General features: G+C 37.6%; 1 protein-coding gene across 2 annotated transcripts in view; it reads right to left on the bottom strand.

Annotated features, from left to right (window-relative positions):
* mdga2a (MAM domain containing glycosylphosphatidylinositol anchor 2a) overlaps positions 1–26,207 on the bottom strand; it is a 185,014-nt gene that overhangs the window by 125,562 nt on the left and 33,245 nt on the right. For both annotated transcript variants that reach the window (XM_027166342.2, XM_027166343.2), the window contains exon 2: positions 1,359–1,498. In XM_027166342.2, the coding sequence (XP_027022143.1) occupies positions 1,359–1,498 (140 nt within the window). The remainder of the gene's footprint in view (positions 1–1,358; positions 1,499–26,207) is intronic.

Below are 26,207 nucleotides of genomic sequence, written 5' to 3'. Positions count from 1 at the left end.
TCCATCATACATTTCTCTGTAAATGAGCTACTACAGAAACAATAATGTTTTTGGAACCAACACATTTATATCAACCTATATTTCATGCTAGAGCAGGAACTACCATCTGAGCTGTGTGTTTATTTAAGATTAATTTGTGCTTTCTGACCAATAAGATTAGAGAATCCACCCACACTGTGCAATAATCATGTGTAATATACTGGGGTTTTGTGTAACCATAATGCATCTAATGTGTCTTTCATTGCAGGACCAGTAATAAAAATAGAAGCACACATGCATGATTCAGGCACTTCAACACAAGACAGAGCTCTGCAGCTTGTGTGATTAGTCACCTGCAGCACTGTTCAGTAGAGGGCAAAAAGAAAGATGCAAATCAGCCTACATCACATGTCTTTGGATATGGGGAGGAAACCAGAGTACCTAGAGGAAAGCCCTGAAGCACAGGGAGAAGATGTAAACTTTACACATACAGGACAGAGAAGGGAATCAAACCCCCAACCCCAAAGGTGTGGCAAACGGGCCAAACACTAAGTCACTGTATATATATATATATATATATATATACACCAGATAGATAAATAGATAGATAGATAGATAGATAGACAGACAGACAGACAGACAGACAGACAGACAGATAGATAGATAGATAGATAGATAGATAGATAGATAGATAGATAGATAGATAGATAGATAGATAGATAGATAGATGGATAGATGTGTATTTAATATTTAAATTAGAAAAGCAACAGCATGATCTGTAAAGACTGTTCCCCCTAACAATGATGTATACCTGTCAACTAGGCTACAGAGGAAGAAACTCTTCTGCTTGACTTAGCTCCAGCAAATGGATTTATTCTGGGTTAGTGGTGTTTATCCGGTTCGTTTTGTGGACACGGTCAACTGGGAAATATGTGAGGAGCCAACCCATTGCACCAGAATGGATTAGAGCATAGAGCTGTTTCTCCCAGCAGCACTCCACCTCCCCTGTGGAAACTCAGGAGATGATGAGTACCATGACTATGCCTGGCACATTTAAAACATTCATAAATAAAACTGACGCCTCCATTTACCTTAAAGTTTTAATTGCTCCAATTTGGCAATGGGTGGAGATGTGGATGGGGACAGCTGGGGAAGATTGAGTGCAGATTTACATCCAGAGATTGATTTTGCAGAGCAGAACAGTAAAGACCCTCTAGCACTTGGGTATGTGTTTAGTGTTTTGGAAATGGGCACAAGACAGAAACTGTGAGCTGTTTGAGATAAAATATCTAAATATTGCATTACATCCAGAGGGACAGTAAAAATTAGAATATCACTAAAGAAGGCTGATATGTGTCTGATGAGTAATGGGGGCTCACCTGTGGCCTCGGGTGTCCAGTCACCAGGCACGTGAGCTCCAGGGTCTCACCCTCCCGGATAGTGTACACTCTCTCTGTGTAGCGCTCCTCCTCCACGTTACATGCATGGCCTGAGTGCACGATCCGGACAGTAGGGGGTGCTAATTACAAAACACAAGCAAAGAGCAAAATGTCAGTAACGAAATTCCATAAAAATAAAAAAGAGAAATACATAGTAGAGTTAAGCCTGTATGGTTATCACTGGTAAAAGTGTGAGACAGCAAAACAACCACAATAAGGACACATAAGAACCTAATTGAAGTTATTTTACTCTGATAAATGTCTAAGTAATCTGGGTTTGTTTGCTAGTTTGTAACTTCAACCTGTGTATGTACTGTATATTCAGAGTTATTCTTAAGCTTGTCCTGCAGAAGGAGCCCTTAAAGGTTCTATATAAACAGCATATGTAAGATTTCTATAATCAGATTCTTAGGGAGTTTTTACACCTGGTCACTTCATGCGTTTCTGTGATCCGATAGCTATCCGATGGTAAAAAGACCAGGTGTAAATGCCTTCCGAAACGGTTTCGAGACGGATATACATCCGATCGCTCAAACCCCTACAGGAGGTGGTCTGGGACGCATTTCAGATGAAACTGGACAGGTGTAAATGCATGTGGTTGTTCAAGCCACATACGTCAGCGCTATACTCCTCCCAAACGGAAGTACGTCACTCGCAGGTGACTCGAGAGTCGTGCATCGCACCAGAAAGAAATATGTTTTCCCACCAGCGCTGGCTCCGATCTTTCACCCAGGCGTCTCGTTGGGTCTTAAAATGCACTGCTGCTGCCAGCGAAAATGCAGCAAACAGTAAATGCTGTTTTTTGTAGCAACCGCACACGCCAAAGCGTGTTCCATTTCAATTACCCCGGAAATGAGGTAAAATATATTTGCATTTTGGGCAGGAGTAGAAAGATGGGATTGATATCCGATTCGCGGGACGCATTTATGTGGCCTAATATAAATGGAACAGTTTTAACAAATCAGATAGCTATCAGATCAGAGAAAACACATGAAGTGACCAGGTGTATAAAGGCCCTTAGATAAGTACTAAGTACTACATATTCAAGTACACTGTTTCTTTTTCTAGTGTACTTGAATATGTTTCTGAAAAGTAGACTAACTGAACCAGCTTAATTCACATGCTAACATCAGTTCTACATGATTATATTAAGATATATGAACACAGTGTTTGTTCCTCCAACATGATCTCAGCATGTATTTTCAGTCCTGAACAAAATCAGACACCAAGCTCACACCTACAGTAAGCTGAGAATCATATTCACAACACTAGTGTTTAACAACAGCCACATTACCACTGTGCTATTCCTCCATGCATGTGTTAAGCTTCTATATTTACTACTATAGTTATAGCTCCTATCAGTGGTACCATCCTGATGTGATTTCAAAATGCAAATGGTTTACATTAAAACTACATAAATTGGTCACGCTTACACTCCATAATTTAACTGAGTAATTTTCTGGCAAGTCATTTTTTTGCTTTTAATTGAATTTTTACTTTTAAATCAGAACGTTTAAATTAAGCTTATTGTAAACCATGAAATCAAAGTTTGTTGAGAAACTTAATATTTCTATGAAACTATATGGGGGGTTTCCTCCGGGTACTCCGGTTTTCTCCCCCAGTCCAAAGACATGCATGGTAGGTTGATTGGCATCTCTGGAAAATTGTCCCTAGTCCGTAGTGTGTGATTGCGTGAGTGAATGAGAGTGTGTGTGTGCCCTGCGATGGGTTGGCACTCCGTCCAGGGTGTATCCTGCCTACCGATGACGCCTGGGATAGGCACAGGCTCCCCGTGACCCGAGTATAAGCGGATAAGCGGTAGAAAATGAGTGAGAGAGTGAGTGAGTGAAACTATATGTACTAGTAAGAAAGTAAGAGCCAGAAGTTCCAAGCAAATCCTTAAGAACCATTAAAAAAGATTCTTTCAAAACCAAGGATAACGTTGAAAAAGCATGAGTACAACCATTCTTAGATATATGCTGCTCTAATATGTAAAAAGAATAAAACATGAAACTCTTTTCACTGTATTATGCTAATACTAACAGTGCTTTCACATCATGCTGAAATTACAGTAATTACAAGATGACGACTTAGAGCTGTTAATCTCCTTAGACACAGAAATGAGTTTCTATGGAAACCCAAACACCAGGCTTGTCTTATGGATAGAAGGCTAGACACGTTGTGCTATTTTTTTATAGGGTTAATACTAGGAAATCATAATTCATGTCTGACACATACAGTACAGTTCTAGACCTTATGCACCTAGCTATCTTCAACTGTGGAAGCCTCCAGCCATTTTTCACTGTCAAGTCAGACGTATCAGAAAATGCAGTGGCCCCATTCTGATAATTATGAGTTTAACAACAATGTTATACAATTTATACCAATCAGGAGCTTGTTAGCACTGTAATTCCAACATAACGCAAACATGCTCTTGTCTTCAGATGATACAGAAAGATAACTGTACAACTGCACTTGGCTTGGTTTCATCTTTCAATATAAAAGACAGAGTTCATGAATATGTAGTAAACATAATTTTACTTCATTTGCACAAGGCCTGGTCATGTAATGAACATTTCATGGTGATGAATGAAACTGAGAAAAAACTAAAACAAGAAAACATATGCGCACTACAGAGAAAAATAAGCTGAACATACAGTAAAGGAGATGAAATGCAGAAACAAGAAAAACCTGTGATGGATGATAAACAGTCATATTGTGGAACTTAATTATAAAGTAATAAATTAGTTAAAGCAGAGGTTCAACAAACAAATGCTTTACAGTCGTGACTCATTGTACAAAAAAAAAATGGACCCCATAATACAAACGTATTTTTTTTTATTTTCAGTATGTTATTAACAGTGATGATCGTTATGATGACAATGACTATGACAATGAAAATGACACATGGACGACAACAATGATGGCAATGACAATAGTGATAATTATCATGATCAAAATGTTAACAACAATGATAGTAATCATGACAATGATCAGATGATTTTGAGGACAATCGAAAGAGATCTGGATTTGGACAGATATGTGGAACAACAGCATGGTATCCCTCCATCAATTTGCCTGTCTGTCAGCTCATTAATTCAGAAAATCTCCAGGAGATGATTAGGGCTTGCTTGAGGTGTGAGAGAGAAACAGGCTGCCTCATGCTCAGGTATAAAAAGTGCTTGATGTGAGATCCGTACCGAAGCCTCTTTACACATTCTTTCCGCTGCTGCTAATAAGAGGAACATGATCTTCCCCTTAGGTCTGACGAAGCCGTATGCGTCTTTAGTACAAAGTGACTATCGTACCTCTTAACACCTTTCGTTCTGTTTCCGTTCCACGGCTGACTGAATGAAACGCTGCTTTGTTGGTTCACTTCGTTATTGCTACTTCTACAAACAAATAAAATATGAACTTATCCTAACTAACCAGTTCCCCGGGGATGAGGATCTGCTATGCTTTCTGTGTATCGCAGTTGAATGCCATCCTGCATTGTGCTGGTCCAAATTGGCAAAGATGGTGGCTTCCTGGAGAAGTTTGAAAATGGAAGAAATAAAAAGCAAAGTTTACAAATTCTTGATGGTAATCTATTGAGCCTCTTGACTCCTTTATGGTCAGTGCAAGGGTGGAGGGTCTTGTCCTTCTTTTGTTCGAAGAAGACGGCCCCGACAGGAGAGGATGATGGGCAGAAGATTCCCGGCATTGAGGGATACTTGTATATAGCTGGTCACCTCTTCCATTTTGGGGCCCTTTAGATGGTACTGGCTGCTGTGAAGAGGTATGGTCCCAGGCAGAAGGTCAATGGCACAGTCATAGTGCCAATAAGGAGGCTGGAAAGAAGCTCTGGTTTTGCTGAAGTCCTTCCCCAAGTGATGGTACAGTAGATCGAGAGAAAAGAGCTTAGGATAATAGGAGATCTGTTGGGGTTTGCAACTGGTGTGAAAGGTGTGGGGGTAAGGCAGAGGGTTCTCCAGTCAAGTACCCAATCGCTGGCCCAGTCTATGTGAGGGCTGTGCTTCTTAAGCCAGAGGAAACCAAACATGAACGGAGCATGGGGAGGCAGGATGACCAAGAAGCTGGCAAGCTAGTTCCTCATCCATGTTTATAAATAGCTGAGTGTTAAAGCAAGTGTCAGAGCAGTAAATTAGTGTGTCTGTCTCCAGGAAATCACATGATCACAAACTGATGGATGTCCCAGTGACAACTTTTACCCTCCCAGATTTTTAGCCTTTGTGTATTTAACAATAAGTACTCCAGACGGTATTTCCAGCTGTGGGTTACTTTCATCTAAAGTACTTGTATGATGAATATAATGAAAGGCATTTACTTTTCTCCTGTCGGTATAGAATATATACATGGACACTACTATACTGTACATAAAGTAATAAAATCAGTGTGTTTTTGAGTGTATTATTTATACTATAGCATGACTGAACCCTCAACCCAGAAGGTGTGCAATTATTTTCTAGAATAACATTGCTCTGGTAGCAGTTCTAGCTGGAACATGTCACTTGGATTGACTGAGAGCTGCAATTGTTATAAACAGTTTACACTCAACTCTCCATCACAGTTCGGTACATAGTTCAAACATGGCATTATGTGACTAGAAAAAGAAATGTTTAATAATCTCCTTATCCAATGTCACACAGATGAGAATATGTTCCTTTCTAAATCTTGTTACTCTCAAGGTTTTTTCTTCATGTCATCTCATATAGATTTTCCTTGACATTGCTGCTCTGGCTTGCTTATTAAGATACATTTCTAAATGTAATTGAAATTTTATATCCAGATTTCAAAGAAAACTGCTTTGTCCATTGGGAAAAAGCACAATAGGAATACAAATATCATGAAATTGAGTGGAAAAGGTTTATATTAACAGCAAAGTACTAATGTTATCATTCCTATAATAACAGATAGGTTACTATGACTTGTGAAAAGTGTTTATTAAACTTTGCAAAGGAAAAAGGCATAACCATTGAAATTGTGAAAATTTTTGTTAGGAGATCATGGAATTTTTATGGAGTTGTCAACTGTTTCCAATGTTTATACTATAGCATGGCCAAACTCTCTCTCTCTCTCTCTCTCTCTCTCTCTCTCTCTCTCTCTCTCTCTCTCTCTCTCTCTCTCTCTCTCTCTCTCTCTCTTCTTGTGTGGAACTGCACTAATTGCGATCATCCAGTATGATTTAATAAATTGTTCATAAATAAATTAAAGCATGTAACCTAGCAAGCCATGTTATCAGTTCCCTCATCAGACAAGCAAGATAAATAGAATACAATGCTGGAATCGGCATCCAACTGCACTTTCTAGAACAACATGCAGTCTACCAACATGGTCACCAAAGACATCTCCGTTCTTGAATGTTCTAACTCACCTGATTACTAATCACAGACACATGGTCTACAGTAGTTACTCAGTGATCCTATTCGATCTGCAGTATGCACACCAGTCATTACCTATGTTTTTAAAGCATCTGAACAGGTTCCTGAATCTAGTTCTGTATTCTTGTTTCTGAATGTTTTTCCCTTTTCATGATGTTTGCACATCACCTTCTTTCATGTAGAGTTTTCTTCACCTTCTCCACTCGTGTATTGAATCTGGTTGAAGGCTTTCTAAATAAAGTAGTTTTGTACCTGTATTTGCATGCTGACTGACATATGGATCTATAAAATTCTGTGGAAACACTTCCGTTTGCCAATGAACTGCTTTCAGAGAAATAATTTACACAAAAGTTGGAGTTTGACTGCAAAGGAGAATCTGCTACTGAACCCACGATCGTTCATGTTCAGAAAACTAAAGTCACACAACTACAGTCAGTTCTGTCTTTTTATACGCTGATCGGATATACTTCAGAATTTTTTTTAAGTGTTCACTGCATCTACTGAAATATATTGCCACCAGTTACCAAGCCGTGCACTAGAGTATTTTCCATTTTCATCATGGTGATGGTGAAACTCTGTCAGAAACTGATGTTAAGTATACTTTCCTGCATCTCTAAGACATCTCGGGTACACATAATGCATCTGACTTATTTTCTTGTGCTCAAGCCCACGCTGGCATTTCCTGATGCAATCGGAAAGTTGCGCCTCTATAGTTTGAAGCATAAAATGGAGATGAAGAGGTCAATAGAAAATAGGTTACTAATTTCTGCTACATTTTCACACACATAAATATGAAATTACTGGTTGTTTGTCACTTTGTTTGTCATTGTTTGTCACATGCAGCAAACAGTAAATGCTGTTTTTTGTAGCATAACCGTCGTAACAAGTTTTTTCGTCTTCTTTTTGATTGCATTCTGAAAACTGCATACACCAAAACGTGAGGTCAAATATATTTGCATTTTGGGCGAGAGTAAAAAGATCGGATTGATATCGCATTTATTGATATCCAAGACGCATTTATGTGGTCTAATGTAAATGGAACAGTTTTAACAAATCAGATAGCTATCGGTTCAGAGAAAACACATGAACTGACCAGGTGTATAAAGGCCCACTGTTACTTGGCAATGCTAAAAAATCATCTAAAGCATACAGAGTTGTTCCAACCTAGCATAGTTAATAATGGATAATATTTTGTTTTTCTTTTTTAATTTTATGAGATGTAAGGAAAGTCTACATGTCATGCACACCGCGCATATACATAGAGCGTTATTTTTGTACTCTTGGAATTCTGTGGTCTTTATAAAAAGATTTGGTTTTATGCCATGACAAAATATGTCACTTCTAATCAAACCATTTCTTCAAAGCATTGTGAGCCCAACAACTGCATTTTACTTACAAACAAGGAAAAGTGTTGCCTCTGCGTAATAGATCCCATCCTTTAAAGAGCCAAAGACACCATGAATCTAAAAAGGAGTTGGTTGAGCCTCATTGAGGCTTGATGTTTGCTCTTGTCTCAATTCACTCATTAGCATTTCAAGTAAAAGCTGCCAGTTTATTTAGCCATATACACCATATGTTTGGTGGCTTTATTTTTTTGTCAGTACCGCTATAGGATTAGGCGTCTGTCTTTAACAACATCCCACGTTCACTATAGAGAAACCTGTAGAGACCAGAGCCACTAACACAAGTGCACTACACTGTTATGAATAGGAGATGTGCTGTGAAGTTCACAAATTAGAATTAGCATAGTTATTTGAAGTCAAACTGAGGTCTTACATGGTTATAAATCAACAACAAGAATTATAAGATAAAAATTAGGCTTTGTCACAAAAACGCAAAGGAACATTGATATGTTTAACCCAGTTGTTTAATTTGCTTTTTTTGCTATAAATTCTTCATCCTTTAAAAATGGGCAAGGATGAATATATACAATAAACGGAATGATAATATCATTATTAGCAACCAAAAGGCTTTTTAGTATGTGAAATAAAGTCAGAAGTAATTGCAGACTACCAGGGTCATCAGTCATATTATAAATGCTCACTTTGTTATTTGTTATTTAAATACAGATAAATGCAGTATACTGCAATTATAAAGAAGTTAGAGCCAAGGCAATTCATAAGCATTATGAAGAGACAGAGACAATGGAGACAGCGAAGACGTGAAAATCAAAGTAAAATGCAATCACCCAAGTGTGACTGAAAGTCATACAGTACAAACAAAAAAAAATGAACACGAAGAAAGGCTTTAGGAATGAAATGTTTACTGCAGGGTACAGACTTTCTCTGAGGTCTTGGCATAGCCATTTATCTGATAAGGTACTCTTTCGATGTTAAATAATCACTGCACTCGTTTTCCTCAAAGTAAACGAGACAGATCACTTAAAATGCAGTGAGATGGAAGATCTGAAGTGTTTATCTTAAAAAATATACAGCAACTGCTATGAATTATTCAGTAAATACAATGAAACTAATAGGAATATGTAGCTGTGACAGAAATCTGTACCCACCATTGGCTAGAGGATGTTTAAGGGATTAAGAAGGGGTACATGAAAAACACTGGAAACTCTCCTTGCGGTTAGTCTGGCAGTGGTCAGATGTTATTGCCAACACACTAGTCATACCAAGTCAATATACTGATTGCCAGGAGCTACTTAATTTAATGTTATAAAAATAGCAGGCTTTATTGCATTATGATGGCATCCTGCCCGATAAAGTGCTGAAGATTTCCAAAACTCTCCCATCTCTCTGCCAAATTCTTCATTATCTAGTTTGTGGTAGATAGCAAGCTGATGAATAAAAATATGGGAGTTAGATATACCCGTAATAATAGATATATAACTGATTCAATTAGCAATCACGCCTGAAACATTTACATACATGATTCTATTTTTAAAAATATATGAAACAAGTGGAAGGTTTAAAATTGCATTTCAAAAGGTAAACATACAAAGCATAATATCAGCTGTGCGGTCGGAAACCACTGGCTGGCAGCAGCAATTAAACAAAGCCGGTGGTTGGTGGGTGATTCTTGTTAATCTGCTGCTGAAAATCCTGAGCTGATCAGAGCAGGAGAGCAAAAACTGTGTATTTAATTGCTTTTAAATTAGTATTAGTAGTAATATATGTGATGTGTTAGATTTCAAAATTTTGTTTTAAGGATATTTTATCTTTTGGGGTCTGAATTTTCATCCTTTTCTCTATGTCAGTGGACATTTTTAGCTGGTTCTGACCATTTTTAGCTGAAACTATTTGGTGAGAGAGCTGATGTCAAACACGCACTGACAGATTTCACCGTAGTTCAGTCAAGAGTTTGTATGCAAAATATGTTAAAGGTGACACATTTTGTAATATAATATAATTGGTTTAAATGTTACTGGACATTGTGGCAATGGAATATCATGTAGAAATGATGAAACTGTTATATCACGCAATCCTAGTACACTCATGAAATCATACAATACACTGCTTAGGGCTGGTGTCTAAATGATGTACTCTGGAACAGGGCATCCAATCTTATCTGCAAAAGGCTGGTTTGGCTGCAGGTTTTCATTCCAACCAAGCAGAAGCCACACATACTGTAGTTAGTTAAAGGCAGAGATCAGCTGATTAGACAGATAGAATTAGGTGTGACTCCTGCTTCGATGAAATGAAAACCTGCAGCCACACAAGATTGGACACGTGCCCCAGAAAGCAAATAATATCAACAATGCTCTTTTCTGTTTGTAGGAAATAGACAGCAGGCCACTGGGAGCTAGGAGTGTGCATGGGTATAACCAGATAAAAATCAGCACTCAAACTCTGAAATCACTGTTTGGGTATTTTCAGACGATGAGAAAAAGAAAAGCTAAATATGACAGTAATTTAATATTGTGCTGATAAATCAGGGATGCAGGAGCCACCGTGCTACCTGCGTTTCATTTTTTTTTTTCTTATTTTATTTTATTAATGTAATGAATTGCAGTGAGAAAATGATATTGGATTACACCTCATTAAAGGCTCTCCTTACCACGACTCTCACAGAACTCCAGCATATGTATGATTAATAAATCCAGGCATTAGGTCGTTAAAATTAATTGACAGCCAACCTCAAAAAACATGTCAAACAGCTAGTGGCTAGTAGATGATACACTATACTGCCAAATGTTTTTGGACTCATAACCGTCACTCCAGTATATGGATTTTTTTGTTTTTGTTTTCAGAAATATACCACACACATTTATGTAAAATGTCTTTGCATACTGGAGCATTTCCCTTTACTGGTCCTAAGATGCTCAAACCTGTTCCAGCTTGACAGTGCTGCTGTGCACAAATCAAGCTCCAGGAATACATGATTTGCATGATTTGCAAGTTTAGAGTGGAAGAACTCGAGCGTCCTGCACAAAGCTCTAACCTCAATCCCACTGAAAACCTTTGAAATGAATATATTACAGAACGATTACATCACAGATCCCCTCACCCAACATCAGACCCTGATCTTACTAACACTCATGTAGCTGAATGAACTCAAATCCTCACGGCCATACTTCAAAGTCTAGTGGAAACCTTCCCAGCAGAGTACGAATCTGGAATGGGATGTTTAAAAAATCTCTGCGATAATCAGGTGTTTACAAATTAATTTTAGTGTCTATGAAGCTAATATTAACAGATTGAAAATTAAATTTTAATTTATTCTCATTACAAAATTAGCACGGATGATAATGTGAAACAGAACAATCTAAACATTTGCACTATCTGTGTGTAACAGTACAATGTAGTGGGGACGAGGTGATAATGGCACAGGGCATACAGGGAAGAGGTGAGAATGGTGTCGAGACATGTGAAGACAGGGTGGGGTGGTTAGGAATAGATTTAGGACACGCTGGGGTATGGTTGGGATGGTGTAGGGGCACATGGGATGCTCAGGGGTCACATATGTACCATGCTGCTTTGTGTTTTATTTCATGTAAGACAGTCTGTCGTTGTTTATTTGAAGATTATATCCCTTAATTAAAGACAAATTTCTTAATTTTGAAATCTACGTAATTGAAAGCTGGGAAAATATACAGACTGTGTTTAGTAAAATCACATAATGCAGCTTTATTTCAACTAACAAAAATGTTTCAACAGTACCGGAGCCTTGCACTTAGACTAAAATCAATGTCTGATAGTGATTAATGCCTCTTGCAATGGTTATATTTTATGAAGAAATGCACTCGACCAACCATACTGCTACTGTAATAATACTCTATCCATTACAAATATCCCGAGAGCACATCAGTCTGTCTCAGGACCCGAAATATCCTGCTGGCTTAACCGTGTGGGGAAAAAACATGGTTAAAATGTTAACGTGGGTGGAGTTTAAATCGGATTTTAAGGAGGTAAAAAGGCATCATTTGTTGTTTCATTTTTTTTTCATTATCATTGCTGTCATATGCACGGTTTCTCTGTATGCTCGCTTCACTGCTCCACTGCTCATGAATACTTTGTCTGCCTGCACATCATAGAGTAATGCCACTGAAACTGCCCTGTGCATTCAAGTCAGCTAGTCTTGCAAACTTTATTAAAGATAACGTTTATAAGCTATAACCAAAGCATTGAGAATTGACATCAATTATGCACAGTTGGGTTTTTTCTTTGCATTTTTCTACACAAGACCATGGGATGCCATTTGTATAGGTTGGCATATGTATACCTACCAAAGTGACAGACTGCCCCACCCATACCAAGCAGAGCTCAAGAGCAGAGGTTCTAGAATAATCTACAGCATGATTACAATGGCATAACCCCACATATTTAAAAATTCTATTTATGTGTGGGAATTCCATGTGTCTTACTTTAAATTTCATGAACAATGTTTGTTTTACTGTCACTGGGGGCTAAGAGTTAATATGGTAACCTGGCTTAACCATCACCAGGCACCAGCCTACACCTTATTATGTTCAGTACAACTCAAGCCTATAAATATTCTACACACACACACGTTTATCTTACTATCCATGTGACGACCTTTTATTGTCATCAATATTAATGCTTTATTGCGGGTAATGTATGCTCTGTTTCCACAAAACTTAACACCAACACTGACTTTAGTACCCAATGGGAAACCATTTGGCACTTTTTCTTTTTTAGATTACAAAGAAATGTCCTCACAAGGTCAGAACTGTCAGATAATACTATCTCTGTGGAGACATTTGGTTCCCACCAAGATATAAACCATGCAACCCTCCAAAATCCACCACACACACACACACACACACACACACACACACACACACACACACACACACTGGCTTAACCATCACCAGGCACCAGCCTACACCTTATTATGTTCAGTACAACTCAAGCCTATAAATATTCTACACACACACACGTTTATCTTACTATCCATGTGACGACCTTTTATTGTCATCAATATTAATGCTTTATTGCGGGTAATGTATGCTCTGTTTCCACAAAACTTAACACCAACACTGACTTTAGTACCCAATGGGAAACCATTTGGCACTTTTTCTTTTTTAGATTACAAAGAAATGTCCTCACAAGGTCAGAACTGTCAGATAATACTATCTCTGTGGAGACATTTGGTTCCCACCAAGATATAAACCATGCAACCCTCCAAAATCCACCACACACACACACACACACACACACACACACACACACACACACACACACACACACACACACACAAACAGCTACTGTATCTGACTAAGCCATGTGGCTCTTTTGCACTGCAGAACGTATTTATGTCGCAACATTGACACCAGTGGTCCTGGGTTTATGTTCCTAAAAAAATTAATTGAACATCTGTAAAGGCGGATAAGATCCCTTTTTTTTTTGGCTGAGGTATTAACTACCCCGCCCATAGGCTGAAACAGGCCAGGTCTTTAACAAATGACTGAATAGTGATCTAAAAATGTGAATTAACACTGGGAATAGGCCGTCTGTTTCCCCGCCGAGATTTGCATGTACTACTGAGTGCCAAGCAACTCTCCAATGACTATCTGGCAAATGTCAGATGCTGAGTGATCATCCCATCAGCGGCTGTACTGCATGCAAGAGGGCTGGATTTGCCCACTGGCTTAGTCTGAGCTATCCATAACCACAGCAGAGGCCAGTGAGGGTGCAATTACTGCCAATACCCCAAGCTCATCATTACTCGTCCCTGGAAAAGGTGGAGATAAATGAAAATGTTTCAATCAAACCAACACTGCACATTCATTCAAACTGAGTCTTATTCCTGGTCTAATCTTGACACGTTTCTCAAACTCATCTAGAAATGCATAGTTTAAAATGATTGTTCAGGTTGCTGTAAAAATGTCATACTGTAGACGAACAATAACAAGCCAATAAAAGTAATGATGCCACCTCTATAGAATGTATCACTGTTAAAGTTGTATCAAATCAATCTACAAAACATTTTGAAAATAATCTGTCACTACTAAACCTACAGGCCAGATTTATAAGATCCTAAAGAAATACTTCTTATTTGCATATGAAGTCTAATCAATTGTGCGAGCAGTTAGTGAACATGCTGTGGCTCAATGACTAATAGAGTAAATGTTGTCAAGTACAGTGGGGAGGAATATTTAAAGGTTTGTCCCAAGCTGTAATAAGCTCAGTTCTCAAAGAGACTGATAAAAGGTTAAAATGAAGCTTGCCATACGTGTACATTATAACATGCCATTTTAAAAGCTAATTAAAGAGAAGATTCATAAACATTAAAATGTATTGCTCATGGCTTTTCTTTGTCTTAGAGGGTTTATTTTTGATTACTGCTTACTTCGGAACTGAATCCTGAATAAACACAAAAGTAACCAAGAAAACTCTTTATATGTTATTTTTTTTCTCGCAGTTGGTTGAAGTATTGTCATAAATCAAATTACTTGAAATCCTGAATTCTTCCACAAAACAGGTTATAGAACAAGACACGTGTCCTTCAGCAAAAAAAAACATTATATAAAGTCACTTAATACTGGTTGTGGTCTGTATTTTTTTTTTCTGCTGCTGTGAGATTGTATCAAGCTACTTAACCACAATTAATTATTAAACAAGATTTTCTAGTCCAGGATCATTAAAAAAGGTCAGCTACAAATTTTCAAAAGCATTTAGATGATAAACTAGATAAACTACACTGCTTTCTTTGGTATTGTATGTATACGTTTAATATCTCTCTTGGGAAATGGCTTCAAAATCCTGTTCAGAATGATGCTAAATTAAAAAGTCTTATAAATAATCATTAATTAATAAACCACAACTCAAAGGTTTTGCACTAGTGTGGTTTTACATGGTGACATTGCGGTTCAGGGGATAACACTGACCTCGGTAACTGTATAGAAGGCTAAAAGTCTGTAAACCCTTACAATTCTCTGTAATTCTTCATAAATTTAGATATAATTCTTCCCAAATCTAGATAATGAGGGTGTAATTAAACATTTACATTTAATAACCGAGCAAAAGTATCCAAAAAGTGTGTGAATATCAACAATTTTGAGATTGGTGTATTTGGTGATAGGATATTTGAGGTCAGGTGTTTGAATCAATAAGATGGCCTCCTGTGAAGTGGAAGATACTGTATACAAATGGAAAAAATCAGCGCCACAGTTACTCTGGCAAGGAGTCATCATCCAGTAATAATCACTCCAAAGGCGCAGCAAAGTGGTAGCCCAGGGTAACATTTAAGAGCCTACATGCCGCTTCTGAATAGAGTAATGTCATAATGTTCAAGTCTACCATCAGACGAATACTGAAAAAGAACAGCATTAATGTCAGGATAGCAAGGAGGATGGCACTACTCTTCAAAAGAGTTTTTTAAACTACATTTGTACATAATGTAAGAATCCTATCCTAACCATAAGCATGAGGGTGGTGGTATCATGGTTTGAGAGTTGCTTGGCTGCCTCGAGTCCAGGACAGCTTACATTATTGATGAATATGAATTCTGGATTGTACCAGCAAATTCTTCAGGAGAATGTCAGGGTATCTGCCTGTGAAGTGAAGCTTAGCCATATGTAGGTCATGTCGCAAGACATCTTCCCTTAGCGCATAAGCAAGTCTATAAGAATCTGTGGTCAAGAAACAAAGTCCAGCCCTTAACCCAATAGAAATGTTGTTGAAGGACCTAAAGAGAGCTGTCTGTGCAAGTCAGCCCACCAACGTCATTGAGTTAGAACAGTTTTATAAGGATGAATGCGCCAAATCCCTCCAACACATGGTACAGGATTAATCAGGATTGAAGTTGTTGCTGTTCATTGGGGTGACACCAGTCACTAGAAACAAAGGGTCTTGTAATTTTTCAAACAAAGATATTTCATTTTGGATAATTAGTAACAATAATGGTTTGTATCATGTCTTTAACTGAGTTCTCTGGTTTAGTTCTAGGACTTAGATGAAAACCTAATCATATTTCAAGTCACATTTATACAAGAATACGGAAAATACACAAACCTTCTAGTTCACTGTATGCATGAAGTTTCTGTTCATGTTCTTTCAAGATTCGCTGGTTTCCTCTCACCTCCCCAAAACATGCCAGTTGGTGGACTGACTGAGATCAATTTCTTCTAGGTGTGAATAAGTACGTGAATGAGTGTGCGCATAGTGTAATGCACCATGAAGGATTCAATTCAGTTAAGCTAACCACAGAGTTTTGTAACTGTTATAGAGTTTTCACTATATTTTGATCCTGCCTAACATTTAAGAATGTAGGTTATATCCAAAATGGTACAAATCACTGACACAAAATGTGTGTACAAATACTGTATGGTTTGTGCAGTACATGTTTTCCTCTGCTTATTCAAATTGTCTTATGATTTGACAATCTAAAAACGAAAGCCTAAGAAAATACAGAAGAAAGGATCTTCCATTATTTCATGTTTCAGAAGAGAAATAGAGGTGCTGGTAGGAAATTCTACCATTGCCACTGCTGGAATCACAACAACTCTGCCTGGTGGTGGACTTTGAGGTCATTCCGCAGTAATGAGCAGTAAACAGTAAAAAATCAGAATGCTGACATTTTCCATTTCTGTTATTTTGCTGCTACACAAAGTGCTTGAATGCTTCTGCAGTGACCAGCAGAGAGCTTTTTCTTTTGAGCCGGAAAACCGAGCGTACCGCTTTTGACTGTTTTTTTTTTGCCTGAAATAATTCTGCTGTCTTTACAAAACCGTTCACCTATAAAAACCAATGTAATACAGTGAGACAGTAAACAACTTTTAGATTTTTGTTTGTTTCCCCATGTCGATATAAAAATGAGCATCCTGCAGTACAAACACCTTGCTGTGCAGCTACAGGCTAACCCTTTATAGATTATGTTTTTTAATAAAGTGCACAGCTTGTGGTTTTGTGATTTCAATGAGTATCTATGGAATTTACGCTTCACTCGTGCACACAAAAAAAATACACAGAGCATCAAGCAGGGTAGTGTAGCATGCAAGAGCAAATTTGACACTTCACTGACTCGGCTCTGATACAGCAGGTGTGGGGTGAAATACTTTTTAAAATGGAACTGCGTGAGGTGTTGACATGACCCGTGATGTCAGGCTACATGTGACATCGGGAAGCGCCACAGTCGATATAAAATGGCCTTTGGAGGATTTTTTTTTCATCACACACAGGAATGGCCATAAATGTTTAGCTAACACCAAACACTTGAAATGAGATCACAACCAATAATGCACTTTAGTTTCGATCCTCATATCATCATAAACTGCATCTACAAGCTAAAAACAAAATAACGTGTAATATATGGAGATTATATTCTGCTCTGTCAAGCATGATGACAGAATGATAAGTGTATGTTTACAGATAGATTTAACAGCATTACGGCTCCTGAAGGAAAGCATCAAGTGTCTCTCAAGTTTCTATCCCTTAGTTCATTGAGTTAAGTTCATGCTGTTGGGCATTTAATATCCTGCACCATAGCCTATCCTGTCCTCATGAGACTCAGCAGGACTACTGGATATGCAAGATGAGTCTGTGTGTCACTGGCAATAAATAAAGAGTCCAAGCAGCAGCAGAACCAGTGAGATAAATCACACCCAGTGTTCAAGTATAACATCATATGATGCAACATTCTATTCAGGATTTAATTCAAGCCATCAAAATGAGTGTCAATTGTTAAAAAAAAGGATATCTCATACCCAAAAACCTTTACTCTAACTAATCCCAGTGGTAGGTTGTGCAAATCCCAGTGGTAGGGTGTGTTGTCCGCCTTCATCTAGTCCCTGTAGGATTTTACAAAATGAATGCAAAACTCAAGCAACTCCATTATATCTGGAGTAGTTTCTGATTTTTCTTTATTTTTCTGCAGATCTGAGCATGCATGAGAATGCAATGAGCCAAACGCAATCAGCCAAAGCATTCTTCAGTTCACATGCATCAGACATGAGTACAGCTGTCATAGAGAGTAATTACATATGTGTCTTCACTTTAAAAGCAGTTTAAAAAACAGAATTCAGTTCTTGCAATTTCACCAATTCAAGTAGCTTTCCACATGAACAAGTACAAAAACTCTGCAAGTTGTGTCAAATATTTTCAAAAGCTCAACAATCAAGCATTTTCAGCCACAAAAAGCTTCCAGATGGACTGATCGTTTTGGGTCTAAAATATGATATAATATACATCTGAATTCATTTAGGATTAAAAATGGGAGGGTTGCGTCAGAAATGGATTCCGGCATTAAAACCTGTACCAAATCTTATTTGCGGACCACGTGATCCGCTGTGGCGACCCCGAACAGGGGGCAGCAAAATGAATGAAAAAGAATGTGGACAAAACAGGCCGCAAAGTTCAACACAAGTGAACTTATTTAAAACCTAAAATCTAAACAAAACATGATCTGAATTGGCATTTTATTTGGATCATGTCCAAGTCTAGACACAAGTAATGTTTCTTTATCAGCATATCTGCCAAAAAGGTTATGAGTTGACATTACATGTGTCACGTACCACGATCCCAGCGCGAACCAGCAGCGTGGCTTATTTATTTGACGAACTGTCAAAATGGATTATTGTGCTCATCTATCTGATACTATCCAGCCAAAAGAAGAGAAAAAGACATGCTTTGTAAATGTTTTAGGCTGCCTGGTAATAAAAAGAGCTTATATAAGAAACCAGAAGAAACCTGTGATGGAGGAATTTTCAAATGCCATTTCTATCAAGGTACAGAGACAAACATGACAGTAGCATTAAGCTTTAATTCATAGGCTGTTGAAGTTAAATACAGATGGGAAAATTGTTAAGGCACTATTATAATTTACCTGTAATGTTTCCTTTGCATAGAAGTTTTTATACAGTATGTTTTCTGTAATGCAGCACAGAGAAACAGATCGAAAAAGAATCAATCGAAGGCACTGTCTGTATTTTTTCTTGAGTTATAGCTACACATTATTTTGATAATTAATTTTCGGTTATTAAGTTTTAGTCATTTTCTTTCAACATCAACTAAAATACCAAATGAATGGGAAAAAGTAAATTCATCCAGATATGGATGCGTAATCTTAAGTAACTGAGCAGTGTGTGTCATCAGAAAAGTATGTTCTATCTTCATTTCTGTGCTAATCTCATCACGATCGAGTAAATAAAGCACGGGCATGCAAAATAAACAGAAAATAAATACAATGTCTTATGCCTTCGATTACAGTCAGTCTGCATCCATTAACAGACGTCTATTGCAATTCCATAACCTGTTTAATAAGCTATTAACAACACTACTTGGGCATTATATTGCTATCACCCCACATTAAAACATCAACGTCAATCAAAGAAAGAAAACGTTAGCAAGACAGCGTAGCTAATGACTAGCAATCAAGTATGTGAAAGTCAGTCTGATTCATACTGCTGCTTAACGGAGAAATAACTAACTGTCCAACTAATATACATTTTCTACAAATACATGTTCTTGCTTCTCTCACTGTTTGAGGGATATTTTGTCACACAGACTGTGATACAAGGGCAAACAATGCTAACAGTCCCAAATCCAACATCCTAATCTCCAATACAAAGATTCAATGGGAAAAAGGAGGGACAAATGATCAATGTTTTTTTTTTTTTCTCAAAGTGATTGTCTGACAATGACAAATATAGACAGTAGAGCAGAGAATAAGGCTCATAATGTGCACTGAGACAATAACACAGTTGCCATGGGAAGCACGGGTGAGGAGGATAAGACTGTGACAGATGGAAATAAGCGGCTGGCTGACATAAATTACGACATATGTGTTTTGTTTTCTCCCTCGATTGTACGTTTGTCTGAATAGAAGAGGAATATATACATGTGAAGCGACGAGGGCTGCAATGCTGGAACGTGATGCAAGTCTATTCAATTCAATTCAATTCAAGTTTATTTGTATAGCGCTTTTTACAATAGACATTGTGATTAAAAAAAGTCATTATATTTAAAAACAAAAACAAATCTAAAATAAAATCTAGTCTAGGCATACGTTTGTATCAGAACAGTAACGATAAACTGCAGTGCCTTAATCAGTAAGAGCAAAATAATCTCTTATGATGGATACATTTGATGAATACGAGTAAAACACAACAATTAAAGCAATTCAGTTCTTTCCGCCGATGTTGAAAGTTGTTTGAGCTTCAGTTTACACAGCAGGGATGATTCCAGTGTTGAAAGAATGTAATATTACTGACAAACACAATAATAGTGATATCCCATGTGTTAATCCATATGACTATGACTGAAAATGTACCATTATAGGCTTTAATGTCAGGGAATAAAGAAATAAAGCAGTGAGAACAAAAACATCCATTTTGTTCAAATCCCCTCTACACTGTGATGAATGTGCTCTGGGAAAAGGAAAGCTGTGTGAAATGTTTCTATGACAAAGAATTGTCGTGAGGCTTTAAACGTGTGTAAATCAAACAGAAGGCATTAGCCACTGGCTCACGCAGTCCGTTTTCAGCAAATGCGTGTCACTTTGGAGAAAAAGGTCTCTGTAGAGAATGATGGGAGGCCATTATTCAAACATCACTGAGGGGAAAAACAGTGATGGAGAAAAAAAGTACCTGCCAGGACAAATGATAACAAGGAGCTTATTTGAAGGGTGAGAAATGATGTTTGCAGCTTTTTTCCTAGTGGGGAGTCTTTAGGAGAGGAAGAGAATGTCCCAGAGAAGGAAAAACAGCTAAGAAAACATTTAGAGAAATCAGAACAATATAATGAGAAAGGAGTAAGTTTTAAATAAATAAATATGGATGTTGAAAAGAAATGCAGATGACTGAGACATAGAAAAAAATCACTGTTTTAAACTCAAAACTCACAATCTACTGCAGGAGTAAAACATCGGTGTGTATTTACACCTCCTATATCTGCAGCAGTAGCATCATCCCATTCAGTATCACCATTATTGCTGTCTCTTTCACACTCCTCTCTTAATTAATCTCCCAAAAGTCATAAATAATCAAAGCACTTCAGCCTCCAACAAGAGTTCAATTAAAATGAAAGGTGATGTTGATCAAAAAAAGCAGTTTACAGGGAGTTTAGATTAAGGGAACCTCACCATACCAACATGCCATTAAAAACAGATTAATGCTGTAATTGCCATGACATTAATTTGCATTTTATAAACAGGTTTAGATACCTCATGTTTGTTTGTTTTTTGAGTTTTTTTTCTTTTTGGTGTCTAAACAAGGAAGCAGCGATGGTGCTCTGCTCAACACACGGTGCATCGGTGTCAGAACAACAAAGGTGTGATTGCATAATGACATCTTTTGAGAAATAATTACATCCTCACAAACCCAACATAATTACTCAGGTATAATCACAGATGTTGACGAGAACAGTCAAATGGAATAAGGGCGGCGGAGGGAAGACAGAGCGCTGCCTAAACAGATTCCGTTTCCTGTTCACAAGCAGCATTTTAAATAATCGAGCTTTTAGTTTAAGTGACCATTAAGTGCAACAGCACACTGATGAACTGATGAAATTTCTCTTTAAGATACATATATTTCTCATCTCACATTGTGCCAAGCTCAGATCTTGGCAAGCAAGCTACGAATACAATGCAAGGGGATGAATTATGCTTTAGTGCAAAAAAAAAATCAGGATTGTGCACCCAGTTTGGCACAGGAACAGGATGTAATTTCAGTTAAGATCCATTTTAAGGAGCATTAAGGAGAATTATTTCAACACAGTCCTTCAGATTAGAAATGGATAAGTAATACATTAGTGCTACTGAAATCCCAAAGGTGTTATTAATTCCCGTATTGTGTGAAACAGCAAACATTACTTGAACGTAGATTCAATGTTTTGACGCTTTAGAACATCAGTGTGAACAAACGCTGAGTCTTCCATTCTCAATGTTTCTGTTTTGTTTGTTAAACTGCAGTAGACACCGTGTTCCAACGACAATGTGTTGTGCTTGAAGATATTTTTAACTTATCATAACATAGTGTATTGCTCAATTAAGGACAAAAATCTTTGTCCTTAATTGAACAATTTTTAGAACATTTGACAACTGACTAATAAATCACTGGCTGTTTTGGTGCATTAACAATAGATTTTTAAAATCTAGAACAACTTACAGCATGTGGCCAAAAAAAGCAGATCATAGACTTAATTCATTGTTGTGGCTGAAGATGACAAGAGTTTTTTGTTTTTTTTACCAGTAATCTATGAAATGAAATTGTCTGCATCTTCTCAGCCTTGTAGGTTTATGTACAGAACAAATGGCAATATTAACTCTATGTTAACTCCAACACCTTCTTTCCAACCATCTGCACTCTGACGTCTCCAAACTGAAGAGATGACAGAAAAATCACCTGGTCTTTAGTCTGTCCAGTTTGGGTGATTTTGCACCAATGATGGCTTCAGATTACTTTTCTTGGTTGATATGAGTAGAACTTGATGTGGTGTTCTACTGTTGTAGCTCAACCACCACAATGTTTGATGTGTTGTGTGTTCTGAGAAGCTATTCTGCTCACGATGGTTGTGTTTATTTGAGTTGATATAGACTTCCTGTCAGTCTGGTCATTCTTTTCTGATCTCTCTCATCAACAATGTGTTTGACCGTGCAGAACATCTGCTCACAGGATGTTTTTTTACACATTCTGTCTAAACTCTGCATTTTTTGGATGATGATTATTATTATTAATGGTGCTTGCAAAGCAACATTCTTATTATCCTGCATACTTATTATTATACTTCTTCCGGACAAAACTTCGGGGCATAACTTGTCCTGCAGCTTTTGTCCTAGACCCATGAATGAGGTGTCAAATCGACCGGCTCATTGAGGAGAGGTGTGCTATAAGCGATCCAACCAACGATGTTCACACAGCGGACGAAAAAGCGGCCAAAAAAAGTCCCATAGAAATGAATGGTAAATTCCTAAAATTCCTTTAAGCTCTCAAACACGCAGCATGCGCAGAGCTCAGGCACGGCTTCTCTTCTGTGTTCTCCTAGTGACTGTAGATGTAAAGGAGACTCTCAATACATGTAACTATCAATTATCAATCCACACTATCAATCCATTGATTCCAAAAGTTTTGGCCCCCTGGTGACGGCACTCGACACCACGTGATGTCACGTGTAGCCCCGCCCCCAAAATAAGCGAAATCAAAAAGTTAGCACAACATGGACATGTCATATATCAAAACACTCAGCACGATGAGGGGAACTTGCCACGTGCAAGCACCATTCACATTTTCTTCAGGAAATGTACATTCTAGTTATTATTATTATTATTATTATTATTATTATTATTATTATTATTATTATTATTATGGTCAAAGTCTGTTGAGTAATGAACATGAATAGTATTAAATAACAGCATTAGTTTTAATAATTGGCAAATTGTTTAAAAACAGTAAACAGTGTTTTAGGCAGTTTATTTCTGTCAAAACTAATTAATAGGTTGAAATTCTGAAGAATATATTAGAGTTCCTCTCGCTTATTTTTGTTCCTTTTGCTTCTTTGTCTTTCTGAAGCAGAAACAATATTACGATGTACCTGCTTTTCAAGAAAAAAAAACAACATATTGCATTTCAAGTAAGTATTGGAAACCCAATTCAGGGATACAAAAGAGTGACCAAAATGCATTTCATGGGCAATCATAACCAACCTGGTATGCAGTTTGTGACAATATGCACTCTCAAGCAATGAGGTGAGCATGAGAGCATGAAATTGAGTAGTGGGACTTTATATAGTTATGCAGTACTGAGAGAGAGAGAGAGAGAGAGAGAGAGAGAGAGAGAGAGAGAGAGAGAGAGAGAGAGAGAGAGAGAGAGTGAGAGAGAGAGAGAGAGAGAGAGAGAGAGAGAGAGAGAGAGAGAGAGAGAGAGAGAGAGAGAGAGGATGTACTATTGTCAGTATTGTGTCAAATAGTCTGGTTATACGTAATATCTATAAATCAAATGCCATATTAACAAGTGGAGAGAAAAGTCTGTTTAAAGCTGGCAGTTCAGCATATCAGTGACTGGTTACAAATGAAAGCCATTAACCATAACAGAGACCAAGAGGAGAAGATAAGTCATCATCATGCTACCACCACCACCATGCTTCACTGTGCACAGTGGAAATGGGTTTCTTAGGACCATAATCAGTCTGTAGTGGATTTCTGCTAAAGATATCACTTTGTGAGTATAATAAAAATTAAACAACATAAAATAAATTATATTAAAAATCAATAATTGAATTTTCACCTGACTTAAAAACTGAACCCAGGGTTGTTCCAGGTCTATTAGGATCTCTTCTGTCTCGCTTGTTTCACCAAGCCTGGTTCTTCTCAGCTAGCAGTTCTTCCATAATATCTGTTAATACACTTTATGTGCCAATAGCTTGCAAACGGTGTTGTCTTATGTTTGTGTGTTTATGTTCTATGATCGATCAGACAATGCACTGTGGTCCTGTAATAAAAAAAATATTCTCATCATCAAGCATGATGGTTTGGTTGATAGAACATATTTCTTTCCTGGGTCACTTGTTCTCCTTGTCTGATGTCTGCTTCGCACGCACAATTCACAGTCCTAATAAAAATTCACGATTTATTACTGAAATGTTATAAACAGCCTTGGCTGAATAAGGACTTTAGAGACAATTTGCTGTTTTAGCATGTCATAAATGTGAAATTGATCACATGAGAATGAAAATTTATCATTATGTCTAAACACAAGACAGATTTACCTTTTAAAGCAGTGCTATTAAAAGGTAGCAATGGATTGGTGCCTTATACAAAAAGAACACAGTTTGGTACTGAAAAATAAGGCTATATCTAGAGAAAGGCTAATATGATCCTACTAGAAAGCCTTTGTTCTGAGTGGGGTGCAGTTGAAGCACCAGGAGTTTGGACATGCTGCTGTGGGTCACTGGGCTAATTCAGCTCTGATCCCTGCATGGGAGCTGTGAAGCTGAAAGAAGCAGGCTAATGCATCAAAGGTCTGAGCCTCTGTCGAGTGTGTTCTCGTATGACTGATGACCACATACCTCACTTTAATTTAAAGTCAATGGCATCTATAGATACCTGTCACAACAGAAGAGCTACTAATGCATTTCTACTTCAGTGGAGCCTCTTCAGCTACTAGGTTTACTCCTTAAACGTCAGGCTAGTGGAGAAACAAGGAAGAAAGAAAAGAGCTCAGCAATCTTTCAAAAGGCTTTTCCTCCTGTCTAGTATGACAGAAGGGCTATGGATTCATGGACCATTTATTTTTAAGATGAATCAGAACTGTAAAAGTCCACACTGAGCTTTTTCAGAGCGATCCACGGGAGTCATAGTGAACCCCTGAGCCATTCTCTTTTAAGAGAAATAAATTTTTATCCTGCGACTAAAGGTTTCTCAGTGAGGAATTATGCATATCATAAAGAAAGGTGTGAAAATTTAAAGCACTGTAGCTAATTCCTACTTTTTTTGTGAGGCATAGTGACAGACAGTGGTATAGATATTTATTTTATAGTTTACAGTTCAACCTAAGCATGAGGAATGATCCAAAATAAATGTATTAAAAAAACATATTGATTCTCTCATCATGTAGATGTAGATGTAATTTGTCTTTCAGAAAAAAAAAAGGTTAAAATTAATAGTTCGTTAAAACATCAGGAATGGTAAAAAGTGTTGAAAATAAGCAGAACAGGAGGCTCTGGGACCCAAAGGGTAGCAATGCTGCCTCACATCTTCCCTGCATCAATCATGAGCTCAGGTTTCACTCTGTGGCAGCAGACAGCTTCACCTGTTCTTCAGGTCCATATGGATTTTCCTCAAAGTTCTCTTACATAAACATGGCAGTACTCAAATTTTCCCACAGGTGTGAAAAAGGCTGTAAATTTGTGTGTACATGGTACTGTGTGATGGACTGCCGTCTCATTCAGGATGCATTAATAAAAGATTCCTGCAACAGGCTCTGAATCTAACGTGACCCTTAAGGCTATAAAGCAGTCAGTGAAAATGAATGAATAAACAGAAGATATTTTGATCAAAATCA

The sequence above is a fragment of the Tachysurus fulvidraco genome, chromosome 16 (genome assembly GCF_022655615.1).
Source record: "Tachysurus fulvidraco isolate hzauxx_2018 chromosome 16, HZAU_PFXX_2.0, whole genome shotgun sequence".
NCBI classification, from domain to species: Eukaryota; Metazoa; Chordata; class Actinopteri; order Siluriformes; family Bagridae; genus Tachysurus; species Tachysurus fulvidraco.
Note: the sequence above shows the minus strand (reverse complement) of the source record. Positions and strands in the feature narration are given on the sequence as shown.